This window comes from Zootermopsis nevadensis, unplaced genomic scaffold (genome assembly GCF_977971745.1).
Source record: "Zootermopsis nevadensis isolate Lab colony 2312 unplaced genomic scaffold, Znev_1.0 Znev_ptg000029l, whole genome shotgun sequence".
In the NCBI taxonomy this organism is placed as follows: domain Eukaryota; kingdom Metazoa; phylum Arthropoda; class Insecta; order Blattodea; family Termopsidae; genus Zootermopsis; species Zootermopsis nevadensis.
In genome coordinates, this window is record NW_028259161.1 from 3,138,964 (window position 1) to 3,154,181 (window position 15,218).

General features: G+C 36.2%; 1 protein-coding gene across 5 annotated transcripts; it reads right to left on the minus strand.

Annotated features, from left to right (window-relative positions):
• Positions 1-5,006: 5,006 nt before the first annotated feature.
• On the minus strand, positions 5,007-14,318 carry BBS4 (Bardet-Biedl syndrome 4). 5 transcript variants are annotated; one of them, XM_022058915.2, is made up of 11 exons: positions 14,148-14,318; positions 13,699-13,841; positions 12,760-12,872; positions 11,491-11,585; positions 11,052-11,214; positions 10,623-10,776; positions 9,427-9,549; positions 8,256-8,427; positions 7,580-7,776; positions 6,671-6,846; positions 5,007-5,212 (listed from the first exon to the last, which is right to left on the minus strand). In XM_022058915.2, exons 1-10 carry the CDS (start codon positions 14,233-14,235, stop codon positions 6,673-6,675), a joined length of 1,422 nt encoding a protein of 473 aa, XP_021914607.1. In that variant the 5' UTR covers positions 14,236-14,318; the 3' UTR covers positions 5,007-5,212; positions 6,671-6,672. The 5 variants fall into 5 exon arrangements, with proteins under 5 accessions (XP_021914607.1, XP_087214227.1, XP_021914606.1 ...); XM_087358101.1 differs by lacking the exon at positions 5,007-5,212 and adding an exon at positions 5,393-6,442; XM_022058914.2 differs by lacking the exon at positions 5,007-5,212 and having other exon boundaries at positions 5,393-6,846.
• Positions 14,319-15,218: the final 900 nt, after the last annotated feature.

Sequence of the window (15,218 nt, forward strand, 5' to 3'; positions counted from 1 at the left end):
ATGGTAAACCCACGGTCTATTACCCCCCACCCCAAAAATGAGAATTTTATTATAATTAGAACAGCTCATACCAAAATTGGATTCGAGTTCAATCTTCATATTGCATGGTGTGTCCGATACATTCGGTTACCATTCTTGACAAAAAATATTGGAAATGAAATATTCATAAAGCGTATTTGTAGCTGATTTCCGAACGGAGATTAGTTCTGACTGCACACTAACAAAACAAACACATACGCTGCCAGATTAAAATCAAATAACGAAGAATTATACACACAAACGCCTCTGACAGGATTCGCCAAACACAGTAGATGACATGTGAACGCAAACTTTGTTTCCTGAAATAAACACAGTTATTCAAAAGTATCGGTAAATTCGATAATTTAACGCGTGTTTCTTTTCTACCTTTTGTGTTGTGTCGAGCCCGTCAATAAACAAATCTGTCAACATTTCCCACCCACACAATAAACCACAACACACTCTACTTCATACATTTTAAAAGCATTTAGCAACGTGTGAGCGCACTTCGTCCATATCCAACTATTCTTACCCGAACGAAAAATGTTGATTAAATGTGACATTAGGGCCCGTGATTAAACATGTATATTTAGATATATTTATGACATTAAACATATGCCAAATTAAAAATACTCTAAACAAAAGTATTTTTCTGCAGTGTAGGCTGCAAACACAAAACACACTAATAGTAAATATTACGAAAACCATTCAAGCACTACAAGAGTGCACATATATACACAAAAACACCGTTTAATCGGGGGAGGGGGGGGCTGTCGATACCTAAAACGCACCTTGTCAGTTGAAATCTCTGTTTATGAGCACAGCAGTGTCTCTTTGCTATGAACTCCACGGTACACAAAGCTACAAAGCTCCTTAACACTTTACGGTTACTAAGACCGTGAGAAAATTTCCTGTCTCAAATTAATCCGAATGTTCACCATCGTATTCACAGAATCCCATCACTTTACCCTATACCTAGAAACTTAAATTCAGCCTACATCTTCACACCCTGTGTTTCTCAGATCCGTTTTACGTATTACATGGTGCCGAATGGTGAAATTATTAAATTAATTAACTGTAAAGAATCTATATGGAGTCAGTTGTGGCCTGGTTTAATATACTATCCCACCATTCTCTAGGAACTAAGGAAACTCACGATCTCAGAAATCTACACACCGAGATTATAACCCATTACCTCCCGAATAGGAAGCAAGAATTCCAGCCACTCGACAGCGAGGTTCGATAAAAAATATGAGAATCGATGTATTAAATTAACAAATAGGTCTCTTTAACCATGTCACACAAATGTAGCTTCAAATATCTAGGTAAATAAATTCGCAGCTCTAAAGCAAAGTGTTCTTAAGGTTTTTGAGGCTCGGATCTATGCAACTAAGCTTGTAATAACTACATGTAGTGCAATTTAGTTGCAATCCTCACAGTTCGATTTAATCTGATGCTGTAAGATAATATATAGCTTCAAAGGTTCGTCTAATGTCGGAAAATGGATGGACAGCCATTCGATGGCTTGTAAGACGTCTTTTCCTCATTCATCACTGAGACCATCCCCAATGCATCGACACTTCGGAGCGAGCAACGCTTCAGGCTTGTTTTCAAAGAAGTATCCAATTCGAATCTAGGCCCGGTTAACGGTTATACCCATGGTGGATTAACTCGGGTTCTCCAACTAAATGTAAGAACGGTGTACTCAAATAGGCCACAACTGCTACCTTCAAAATCCCCATCTGCTGACAATCAAAGACATTATAGCATCTCACTCGACGTTACACAGCCTCTGAAGTTTAAAAATGTAGTTTAAATTATCTATCATTGGTCGGAAGACGAAGAGCATTTGCCTTGCTATTGGAAGGCGTCGTGTTCGAATTCCGGCCAGAGGACTGACTAACTTCGACTATGCTCTGAACAGCTTTCCTGGTCTCTGTGGACAAGTACTGGGACAGTGCATTAACAACAGGCTACTACCGATTCCTTCAACAACCCTCCTAATTCACCAGGCACAATCACTCCAAGTTTTCAGTTCGAAGATGCCCAAACCCTGGAGCAATTAAATAAACTAGTAAAAATTCTGGCATTTCGGTCTCCGTTCCCTCTACATTCTGTGTATGCTCGTACATTCGGTTTTAAATCTTTCGTACTGCTATAACTTTCAAAGAAAACTCAAGTGTATACCAGAAACTTTAAAATTTATCAGTCATTCTAACAAACTACGCAATTTCAAATACACACAGATAATAAACTCAGCAATACGCGAACCATTCAGTAGACGTAAGCATACATGAGAGGATAATATTGAAACTGATTTTAAATAGGACACGAGGTTCTTGACTGGAGTTAGTAGGCAAATGTCAGAACCCAGTTGCGGGAACTTATGAACAAGGTGATTAACCCTTGTGATCATAAAACAGGAAATTTCCCGCCCTAATTTAGAAATATATAAACTTCCCAAAAACATCCTGCACTAAGCAATGAGTTAAAAGATGATTTATGTTAGTCTGAATGACTGGCCATGGACTTACCGGACGAAATTCGAACCCCGACAGAGGGTAAGACACTGCGCTCTAACCTTCATAATTATTTCAAGTTTTAACCTACACGCTTAATGTAACCTACACGATGATAAGGATAAAGGTAACATTGTCCCTGTGTCTAATGACCACGTTGTGGAGACGTATCGGGGCGTGGATGTAGGTGAGTGTTTAGCTTCAAGCTGCGGTTGGCTTAACATTGTAATAAAACCCCCGTGGCTCGTTGAATACGAGACTGCGTGCAGCCGCCTGAGCCGACACGAACCCAGTACGGAGTAAAAGTTCGTTTCCACTGCCGGAAAGCAAAGCCCAGTCATCCACGTCGCGGACGGAGAACCATTTTATTGATTGAACTATCTCGGCTCATGATTCTGCAGACAAGCGAAAGTATTCCTCCTTCGCGGACTACGTTTCGTTGTGTGGGTGTTCCATTTCTTCAATTTTCCTACACAGTACTGTATTTGACGTAATTCCAGCAGGGAAACTAATGAACAGTTTCGACAATCGTCCTCATTACGTGCTTAAGGCTGGCTCGTAAAACAGACAGGCAAATGATCGTGTATTCATCCAATTAAGAAACAAAATCTTGTTGCATGTCTCCGCGCAATTACTGACGTCAGACTAATACCTGAGAACGAACCGAGCTGTGCAGGACAATTCCTGATTCTCATTAATCAATCCGCAGAGAAGAAACGAGGCAGAATCTGGCAGAGCAAGACTCGTTGCATGTAACGCCGCCCCCTTACAGCAACTTGGAACAAATTAATTATCGCCTCCATATATCAGCGGAAGCAGGCCGAGGCTTAATATAAACACTGAAAACTTTCGGCCTATTTCACGGTGCAAGGTCTTCCTTGAGCAGTTTATAGTTAATCGGTCGATTATAAAAGACCTTGCCCAAATGAAAACAAAATCTATCAACACAAAAGTCTTCCACTTGACCATATCCCGAGCTACTTCAGATCTTCAGTCTATTTGAGGTAGACGCATTTTAGTATTATCAGTTAATCCACACCTATGTTTACCACATGGCCTCTTCTTTGTATTTCTACCAAACCCAAATTAGTCCTACTTATACCACATCACATGATCAAATATTCTCCTCACCATCCTCATCCTGAACACCCACAGCCACTGTTGCTCCCTCAGAAGAAGCTACCAAATTTCAAACCCACATGAACGAACATAGTATAGTTTTACACATTCCAACCTTCTACAGGCTTTCTCAGCTAGTTTAATAGTTCAGAACCCCCTAAGCATTCTAGCTCAGTAACAATATCTATGTCTTTATCTCTTATTAGCAGAAATACGTCTCTTATGACATATGTAAATAAACATTGCAACTGTAAGACAAATAAAATACAATCACTGCTCTGCTTCTTAAAACTACAGTGAAACCTCAATGCATCGTTTTTGACGGGGGAGAGAAATAAAAACGATGAATACAGAAAAACGACAGTTGCGGGAAAGCATTAAAAATGAGAAAAATTAAATTGTGAGTTTTTTCTCTTTTGCATACACAAAACAATACACATAAAACCTGTTTCAAAGTTACTTGTTTTTACTAAAAAAAGTCTTTAATGGATAACTTTACGTTTTAGGCGAAACAAAGCCCTTTCCATGTTCAAAACGTTTTCCTCATCACCTTAAAAAATATTGTGCGCATAAAAGAACGAATTCACTTTTTCACCAATGCGACACAGCTTCGGGCTTGTATTCGTCGTCTCCCCCTCCTCCCTGTTTCCCCGCCCTTTAGGTATCGACACACCACTCATCGATGGTGTCAGCCGTGCATGTGCGTCTTTCGATATTAATTTATCTCTAAAACTATCATTTTAAATTCTAAAAACATTGCGTAAATTTCGTTATAATTTCTCAGAAACGATCAGTGCGGGAAAATTGTGGGCCAGGGCTGAGATTTTTTTGAACGATTGTTGCGATAAAACGACAGTTCGAGGAACGATATAAGCGAGAAAGTATAACATTATTTTATATGGGACGTATCAGGGACCGAACAAAACAGACGATGCATCCGGGAAAACGATAGTTCGGAGAACGATGGATAGAGGTTTCACTGTAGTTACCAATATCAATAATAAATGCCTACAGTCCTTTCTGAAGATTGTTCTGACAGAAATGCAGCTACAGAAAGTCAAATTAAAATTACAAAATACTTTGAGAATGCAAAAAAATCCAATTAACTTTCATTATTTGTGCAAAACTTTATGCATGACCCATTTGGCATCTCACTAGCATATTGCTAAACTGTTAACCTTGAAGATAAAACCTTACAGGGACTTACAGAATATGGGATTCAAATCTCCCATTCCCATATGATAAAGATTAATTCAAGAAAATGTTTATAAACTCTCAATGACTCAAAATTATGTGATTATATCCAAAAGACAATCAACAGATAGGTCTGCAATTCTTGTCAGGGAATATGAGCAACAAATAACAGGTTAATGTAAAAAATAAAAAATGTCAGGAACTCACTTGCACCAGGACTGCTGTAGTAGTCACAGAACCATCAATCACTGGCCTGAACGGACTATATAAAGTCTGGGCTTCCAGGTTGGGCAATGTGAAGAGGTCCGACATAAAACTGCAATTCCATAAACCTGTTTCCAAAGATGATCACTGTGAAGACACTGAAAGGACAAAAATTACAGGATGGAGAGGGAAAGGTTGTGACCCTAACCATGATGCTAATAGTAACATCTATTTTGAAGGTTACATTATGATGTCTGTATGTATAAAGGAATTTGGAATTGGGTGCAGGTGTAGAATGCATTTACCCTTTGAGGTGTGATGTTTAAAGGATCTGAAACCACTGCTAAAATGAGTTTCTTTCCTCTCATAATAAATTCACATAACTTATGCCACTTTTCCATCAGAAGATCAAATAATTTTGTGTTATACACAAGAGTCACAATTTGATGAGGCCTCCAAATAACACTGTTCACCCAGAAACAGCATGTTTTACACCTTTATGTTTGCAATACAGACACAAAGAAACCAACAGAGATCTTAGTGTAATTAGTCTCCAGCAGATGTCAGGAGCTTACAGTTCAAAACAAAGTAAAGATCAGCTGCACAATCACAGTCTATAAGGACATGAAAAATGTACTTCTACATTCATATTGGTATGTTCATACTTGTCAAATGGTTAATGTCACAGTAATGAGTCCTCAGGTTCCATACAATATGGAATATTTGACTTGAGGCATAACTGTTAGCTTCTCAAGAACAGATAATGTTGTGGTATTCACTAAATTATTTAAATCTCTACACTTCACCTGATTTATGACACATGTTGTTTCAGTTTTTACTGATACTTTTTACAAGATACATTTTATCAAATTAATATAAAGAAAAAGAGAAAAAATAACATGTATATAAAATTATGACTAGAAAGTTATAATACTGTCCTACTACTTTGTGACAGCTGCTAAAACTTGTTTGAGACCACTCTCTAACTTACAACAAACCACAGATTAGTTAAGTTCTCATAATGCAAATTGTATTCAAACTTTTCACTACCATGCAGTGTAAATCTATGGCTAGTTTACCATATCACCTCAGTTTGTTATGTTTATATTTATTTTCAATAACATATATATAACCAAAACCAGACTGTAAATGCTTTGCCATCTTTTAACATATGCAACCATGTGTATGACTGTTATGGTCACCAGAAATTAGTGTGGTCTTTGTTATTTGTAAGCTGCTGCTATGCCATCAGTCAGAGAAGCAACTGATGATCTTCAGAAACAAAGTGCATTAACATTAATCTTCTTGGTGAAATTTCAGGTTCTCACAGCAACAAGATGATGGCTGTCTTCTAGAATGTTGCAATAATTTTCTTCTACTTGCACTGCCTGCAGGATGAAAGTCCAGGCAGTTGTTTGGTATATGTGTCAACTAGATTTATTTATTTGTCAGTGATTAAGGAAATGTGGAAATCTGTTGATTTTAAATGACAGGATTGTGGATACTTTACCTGGAGCAGGATATTCTGGAATGTAAATTCCCTCAAGGAGAATGGTTAATGAACAAAAAATGCACCAATAACAATGTTTACAGATAATATCAACATGTGAATGTACCTTCACACTTCATCAGGATCCATCTCATGTGTATCCACTGAACCTTCACCATCATTCTTCACCTTATCAGCATCATTTGTCTCATCCTCTTTGCACTTTTCATTAGCATCTGTCTCCAGATAATTTTTATTCACTTTTGTCAAGCTCAAGCTCAAGTTTTGTGCTGCCTCTAACAACTGAAAATACAATATACCAAAATCAAATGACAGGCACTTGACATGCTAAGCACCAGATATTTTATCCAATAAAACCACCAGCATTCATAAGCGTATTCAATCTCCAAAGATGTGTAGTCAACTACAAATGACAACTGAGGTTGAAAGTTTTACAAAACGAGTCAATTTTGTAAATTAGTTCTTCATTTGCAAACAACACACATTTTTTTAATCTACTAATGAATTTTCACAGTAGAGTTTCTATGGTTTGGTTTCAGAACTCAAAAAAAAGATACAGATACAGGGAAATGTAATATAATCCAATACAATACTATAAAACAGACAAAACTGTAACAGTAACATTAACTGCAATTATGAATGGTCAATGTTGAAAACAAATTATTACAGGCACACAGTCTTGACACAGAACACATAACTAGATTCTAGTTTCTCATCAGAGACCCAGGTTCAATCCCAGGACAGTATGTATTTAATTTGTGATGAATAGTGAACTTGTTCACTTTTCTCTAAGTACTTTGTTTTTCTCATCATCAATCCACAAATGCTCTATATTAACTTACATATCACCATTACTGAGATACAGCCCTAACCAGAGAGCATATTATTATAAATTCAGTCCTCAATTAGAACTTTACCTATGAAATGGAATTTCACTAAACGCAATGCAAAGAAGTAAACTTTTAATACACCTTTAAATGACAATGGTCACTACCTAATTAACTTTCCTCCATACCTCTTGGTCAAGTCCTGAACCTCTCTCTGCAAGTTCCTGAAATTGCCGCAACTGGGCTGATGCCTTTTCTCTTTCTCCAACTGAATTCAAAAGTACTCCATAATTCAAAGCCACAGCTGCGTCATTAGGGTCAAGCTTTGCTGCCTGTTCAAATGCATGATGGGCATTATCAGGATCATCAAGGTTCTTCAATGCCACTGTCAAAAAAAAATAAAAGGTTATAAAATCAGTTTTAAGGCATGTTTGAATTCTTATTTCTACAAAGTAATTCATTGTTCTCGATTACGTACATTTTTGTTTCATTTAAAGACTGATTTTATAACTACTAATATGATATCGACTGAAATCAACTTTCGTCGGTTACGCGCACTGCACATTATAAGCCGATACACCAAACACATTCCCGCCTCCTGCGCGCAGATATATCCAACCGAAATACACGCAGAGTGAGAGATCGACGCTCACTACGCACTATCGATAAACGCTGCGAGCTGAAAGTCGATGGTCGCTTTATCGATTGCGAAGAAAATGGATCCTAGGCGCGATACTGGAAATGACGACACAAGTGTCGAAACTCGATTTTTTCGAACATTTTTAAGAGTTTGAGTCGAGCTAAGTGTTTTTAAAAACTCGACTCGAAGTAGCATGGTAAACAGAAATACCCCTCAATACATACAAGCAAGCAACATGTAGGTCTTTGCAGAAGTTGGCTGCAGGTTGATTGCTGCTGACAGATAATGGAAAGCAGATGCATACTGTTTTGTTGTCAGGTGAACAAGTCCCAGGTTATACAAAGTCTTCCAGTCTAATGGTGATAAGTAGTTTGCTCTTTTAAGGCAGCTAATAGCCTGCAATTACAAAACATCAATCTGAATGTAGTGTAGAAATGTGTAAAATCAAATTATTAGCAAAGTTACAGATTTATATTAACTATGGTTGCTCTCTCAGAGACTGACAGATGGCATTATTACAGAAGTTGGGGTCAGCACACACTGAAACACAGATCCATCCTGGACATGACTGAATGAAGTGGCTGAAGTGCTCATTGTTGTGGCATCATTTCCTTATCCCAAATTAACTGAATAAGCTTATGGATCCTCAAATGCAACCTTTTGCCACCTGCTTTAATTAATTCTGCTGGAATTTTATCAATACCTGGAGATTTATAACTTTTCAACTTTCCAATGACTAATTCAACTTCATCTAAACTAGGTTCTGGCACTAACAGTTCAGCCATATGTATTGTAATCTGTCTAACATCATCAGTCCCATGTAGATTTAAGAGCTGGTTAAAGAAATGTTTCCACCTATTCAAAATTTTGATTGGATCTGCAAGCAAATTGCCATTATCATCCTTTACCAAATTAGTCTGAGGTTGATATCCCTTTTTAAAATCATTTATGCCTCTGTACAGATCTGTGATATTTTTGTCCTTACTATTTATTTGTCTCAAGCTCAATGATTTTACCTTTCAAACATTCTCTTATTCAGTTAAACTTGTCTGCCTCTTATTATCTACTAAAACATGATCTACCTAATTGTGTATGCTGCCATCTGGAGAAGTACTTATGAATATCACAGTGTTGAAGTTTTGTACTCTTTATAATTAAATCCTTCAACATAGTGAAGTTTATTGCTTTAACACCATTGTCATTACTAAGTACATGCAGACTCTCATTGCCTATTGTGGGTTTGAAAATATCCTCCCTCCCAATTTTTGTATTGAAATCTCCTAGCAGAATTTCCATGTGATACTTGCCAAATGTATTAAATACTGACTATAATTTATGTAAAACTTAAATGTTAGTGTTATACTACTATTCTGTTATAAAAACTAAGTAACTTACAGCTACATATTTCTTCTTTTCAAAGAAACACATTCCAATATTGTTCCAAAGGGAAATTGACTCAGGTAGGAACTGTGCAGCTATTTTATACTTGGATAGAGCAATGTCAAAATCCTGATAATTCTGAAAAAAAACCCAGAGACAATCACACGGTAGTACACATATTCTACAAGCAAAGGAAAATTACTGATATTTTTGGTGTGTCTACCACGTTTCTTTACTGAACATCAGGGTTGGGCAGTCATAACTTCTGTTTCATATTCTGTAGGGTCTGTAGTTGATTACAACCCACAGAATAACCAACTTGGGAAATGCCAGCATAGTACCTTATAGCAGGTACTTCCTCTGACAGCCTTATAAAATCATAAATTAAAATCACTCTATAGCCTACACAGTTAAAGAAACATAATTAAATATGTTAAGAAACAAACAAACCTACAACTAACCAACCAAGTGTAGTTTAATATAAAGTGTTGCCATTCCATGATCAAACATTTGATGCATAGCTGGACAAAACACATTTAAAATTAATTCTGTGTACTTAAGAAATCTGCAATCCCATACCAATAAGTGTGATTATCATCACAAATAATTAAATTCTGATATTAATAAGATTTATTTCATACATAAAATTATATTTGATTATTTAAATTGGTTTCAGACATAAAAATTTAAACAATACACCATAATGTTCATATGTAAATTATTTAAAAGTCTTAACACAATCATGTTGCTGCTGCTTTATTGTCCCAAATGTTCCATCACTACTTAATTTTATCTTCAGAAAGTATCTCTTGCTCAATCATAATGAGTATAATAATTCAGGCAATTTGTTCTTTTGTTGTTCTTCAAATTTTGAGGCTGACTGCTTCTAAAAGACAAATACTATGCCAAACAAAGAATGAAAGTTTAGCTCAAGCAGTAATGCTTCTTATTTGTATTCAAGAGATACTTGAATCAAGTCTCACTCAGGGTATTCACTGACTCCCTACTGACTAAGGCTTGATTTTTCATTATTTTTCTACGTCCATCCAGATAAACATGGAGTATAACTTGAAATAAGTTACAACTGGTTCCTCCACAACCCTTCACAGTCTACATATGAAACTATTCTCTCAACTCATATATATTCAAATTTAATTTAGCACCATTAATAACCTATGAGACCCTCCATCCACCTCAATGTTTCACTATACCTGCATAACAAAACCAGCAGCCAATAAGGCCTTGGTACACATTGGGTCATGTGCAAGAGCAGAGCCAAGCTTCTCAAATGCACGTTGGTGGTGTCCAGTTGTCATGTATAACAATCCCAATGAGGTTGCCAGCTTAGAGCTGTCTGGATACCACCTGATAAACATAATTAAAGTAATTAACATTAATAATTTTGTGCCAATTAATGTATTCACTCCCAGCTACTCTGCCACTGGCTTACTGCTTAAGCGAGCCATTTTTAACAGCACACTAATGTTTAGCAGAAAACATGGTAAAGAAATTAATGGCAATTTTTTAATATGCTGAAAGAATCACAAGAAGTGGAAAAAACATCTAGCAACAGAAGATGAAACTATCCATGCTCAAAATGTTTCATTTCCAAAAACAGACATAACATCTATTGCACTTACTCTAAAGCTGCATTATAAATTCCAATTGCTCCTTCAATGTCATTTTCAAGAAGATGGATCTTGGCAAGCTCCACATAAGAGGCCTCTTGATGGCTCAGTTGAATGGCAGTCAGTAAATATTCTTTGGCTTTTCTGTGCTCATTGACATGAACCAAACAAGTACCTGCAGACAAGACAATACCACTGTACAAAAAGATCCACACCAGTCATCTCTAAACTCTTCACAAAATTATGCTGGAAGAAGAGGATCTACACAGCTCAGTCAGAAAAGTGACAAGCAATGGGCTCAATAACTGGGGTTTAATTCCCAGCAGGGAAATGGATATCTCTCACAGTCACCATGCCCACACTGGTTCTGGGGTCTGATGCAGTAAGTTCAAGCATTTCCATCCATTACTGAATGATCAATATGTTGTAAAAACATAAACTCAATCCATACCCAAGTTGTGATAAATATCCCAGTCTGGTTTGTTGGATACATTCTCTGCTTCCAGGTAGGCTTCTATGGCCAATCCATGTCGTCCAAGGAGATAACTGGAAGATGCATTGATGCATTAACAATTTTAGCAAGAAAAGGAAAGTAACAAAAACTATAAATTGGTAGGTGGGGGGTTTTAATAATCCCAAGGGATGGTCTTTGTGACTTTTGTGGCCTCTGCCAACCATAAGAAAATCTGTAATCCATTTCTAAAATGGAAGCTCTCATATAGTACTTATGTTACTCTTGACAGTAGGATGATTATGAGGACAGAAAAGGGACACAATAGTTTAATGTATTCTTCAAACCATAGTGTGGGTTAAGCCTGATATTCGTCACTTTCCAAAAGTCTTTTTTCTTTGATAGTGGTGAAGGGTACAGTTTATGAACAGAAAAATCCTCACACAGATCTGAAGAGGGATAAAACCTAGGACTGTGAATGAGAGTCCAGTGTCTTACCCTAAAACCAGAAGATACTCTAAAACATAAACTGCTAAAAATCTTAAATTTATTTAATTTTTTGTTTTGATATTTAACTTAAGAACATGTGTTCATTAACTGGTTGGTTGAATAACAAGTTAATGATCATGTATCAATGTCAGAATTTACAAAACATTTGGTATAAGTGCCAGTCACACTTTTTACATATATAGCATTTTCACATTTCCAGCAACATGTGTAGATAGAAAAACATACACAACATAAAATCAGTGACAACGTTATAACAATAACAACTTTATCATTTGAAACTGGGTCCAAGATAAATACTTTGATTATACAAATACAAATATGCATTATCTCAAAGAAATGATGAGGAGTATCTTAAATTTCTTCTATAACCTTTCCAATTCAATACTCATTAAATCTCCCATTGTTGAATACTACAGTCTGACCTACTGACAGCATCTGTGAATATATACAAATAAAAATCTCCTAAACATACCCAATTCTGTATTAACCATTCTCACAATATGTTCCATCTATTGGCAGAGTAGAGTAATTCAAATGAGCTTTATACTGTCTGGATTCCACTTCCACCACTACACTTAAATTACTGCTGTGACAAAAAGTTAAAGAAAATTAAGAGAAGATAAGCATTAAAACAATATTATGGGTCTCAGACATAGATGCCATGGTCCTTACCATTGCAGTTATCATACTGATTAAATTGACAACCACACAAATACAATGATTTCTGTGCCCATTAAATGCTTAAATATTTCTACTTACAGAGAGCGGGCCACTTCTTTGATATTGTTTACATTTCTTGGGTTGAGAGTATGGCATGTCTGAAAATATTCAAGAGATTCCTGAATCTTCCCTTCATGCCTCAAGATAAGACCCTGAAAGAGAAATAAAGAAGCAGGAACACTTTAAGTCAGTGTTGGCAAAGGGGGTGGGTGAAGTGGGCAATGGCCAGGGTGTCACAAGCCTCACACTTAAACGAAGTGAAATTGCCTTTTCTCCTTATAATGGATGAGTCAGTTCTAGAGAGGCAGTTTTCACACCATTAAAGATATAATAAATTAAATCATGTAAATTGCCTTACATGCATTTTTTTTAAGTGACCTCACTAATCAGTCTCACCCAGGGCTCCACTGCCACTGCTTCCAGCAATGTTCTTCAAATACACTACACCAATCATAAATACCTACCCATGAATATTAGAAATTTCAAACCACATACTGTGTCAGCAGTGGAAGGGCTTTCAGATGCTCCCATGTCAGAAACATAATGAAAATTGATTAAAATTAATGGATGAAAATCAATAAATGACAAAAATCAAGTTGCAAAAGCTGCAAGAAAAGGCAAATGGCATGAACACTGATTGACAGTGATTAGTTTAACTTCTACTACATTACAGTACTTGGTACAATGCAAACAATAGTCTTCTTAAAATAACAGAATAGGCATAAAACTATTCTAACCTATTCAATACTCCTAACTTCTCAATGAATTAAGGTTTAATTTACATTTACTAACGCCAACACAAACCATTCTAACTTTATTACCATGCCCTACTGTAAAGACATAACAACATAATAAAGGAAAATCCATTTCTTGATAAGACTTTGAACCCATAACCTCAGATGACAACTTTAATGCAACTGCTCTTGAACAGATCTTAATAAACACTTAGATCCGCCAACAAAAAATTTTATTATCTACCTGTACATAATTCGCATATTCACACATTCCATTGCTCTTTTCTAACTCTTCTTGAAGTAAAATTTTACATATAACAAACTCCTTCCTAGAATAGTGAAGATGGATCAACCAGTTACGGTTCTCCAGCAGAGGTAATTCTGGAACTAAAATAAATAAAATCAGTGGTGCATTATTCAACAACATTGTACTGACTGTACATATCATCTGGGGTCAAATGACATATAATCATAAATGAATGATGAAATGGAACGGAGAGGGAAATAAATGATCATGTCCTATTTTATGCCACTACTCCAGGACATGTCAGCACAAAACTATCACAGAAATTGTTTCCAATCTGAACTAACAACACAAGTATAGTTTTTAACTAACATTTTCAAGTTTTGAGTTCTTATCCAGGATATAACCTCAAAGTTTAATTACATCTGAAACATACTAAAAATAAGAACCTTTCTTCGTTCGTGTCACTGTCCTGGATAAATGAGCTGATTGTGGCACACCATTTGCAATAGGTGCATGTACTTCTATAGAATTCATTTTAAAAAACAATATCTTTGTGAGCAATGTATACCCAATACTTGTTGCAGACTACTTGCAAAATGAACCATATATAATGGAATGATCGAGCAATTATCTCTAAAGGGAAACATACACGCACACACGCGAGCACACAACACAACACAATTTTCAGCTTAGTACATTTTGCTTATTTTCATTAAGTTACATATACCGTTAAATATAGAAAATTAGAACACTTGATGAAAAATACGAGATTTAAAATTTTTACAGTTATTTAATTGTATTCAGGATTAAATATTCTTGGTTGTGATATTATGTGACGCTGTAGATGGTTACAAAAGTATTGGAAGAATTTGTTGCTTCCTTATTTGAGTAGAATTGAGTAGTTTTCGTATGTAGGTTATCCGTGGGCTAGGACGTAGAAAGGTTTTACTTCGATCCTGAAAATGGATGCATCGAGTTCCTTCGAAAAGTATGTAATTACATGCAAGCGGCGAGTGGTCTTAACAGTGGGTTTCCAAAATAGTCCGTTTTTAGCTTCCTTTCCTCCATTAAATTATAACACCAGGTATTTGTATATGTGTATTTCCCCTTCAGCTGTTGAACTACTAGACCCCGAAATTGTATGGTAATGTTATGCCAGTGGAGATCACTTTAACCTCGTATCTTTCAATTTCCTACAATCGGTAATAATGTGTGAAATGCACACAACTGTGAAAGAGAAACGAAATTCGCGCCACTTCATATAAAGTTCTGAAATGATGAATGGTTCTTCGTCTTCAACAAATATTTTACTTCTGTTTAGCTTGTTCCTCCCAAAATGTAAAACAGCAATATGTCGGCTACAAGCATTCTATATTTAACTTTCAGTTTGATGGCGTTGATTAATGAGTCGTTGGAGATGGGAAGGTGAAAACTAGGGTGAAGACAGATCATAAAAATATCTAAAAATCCTACATAAAGTGGAACAGTGTCTGTAAGTCATAATCACAAACATGATG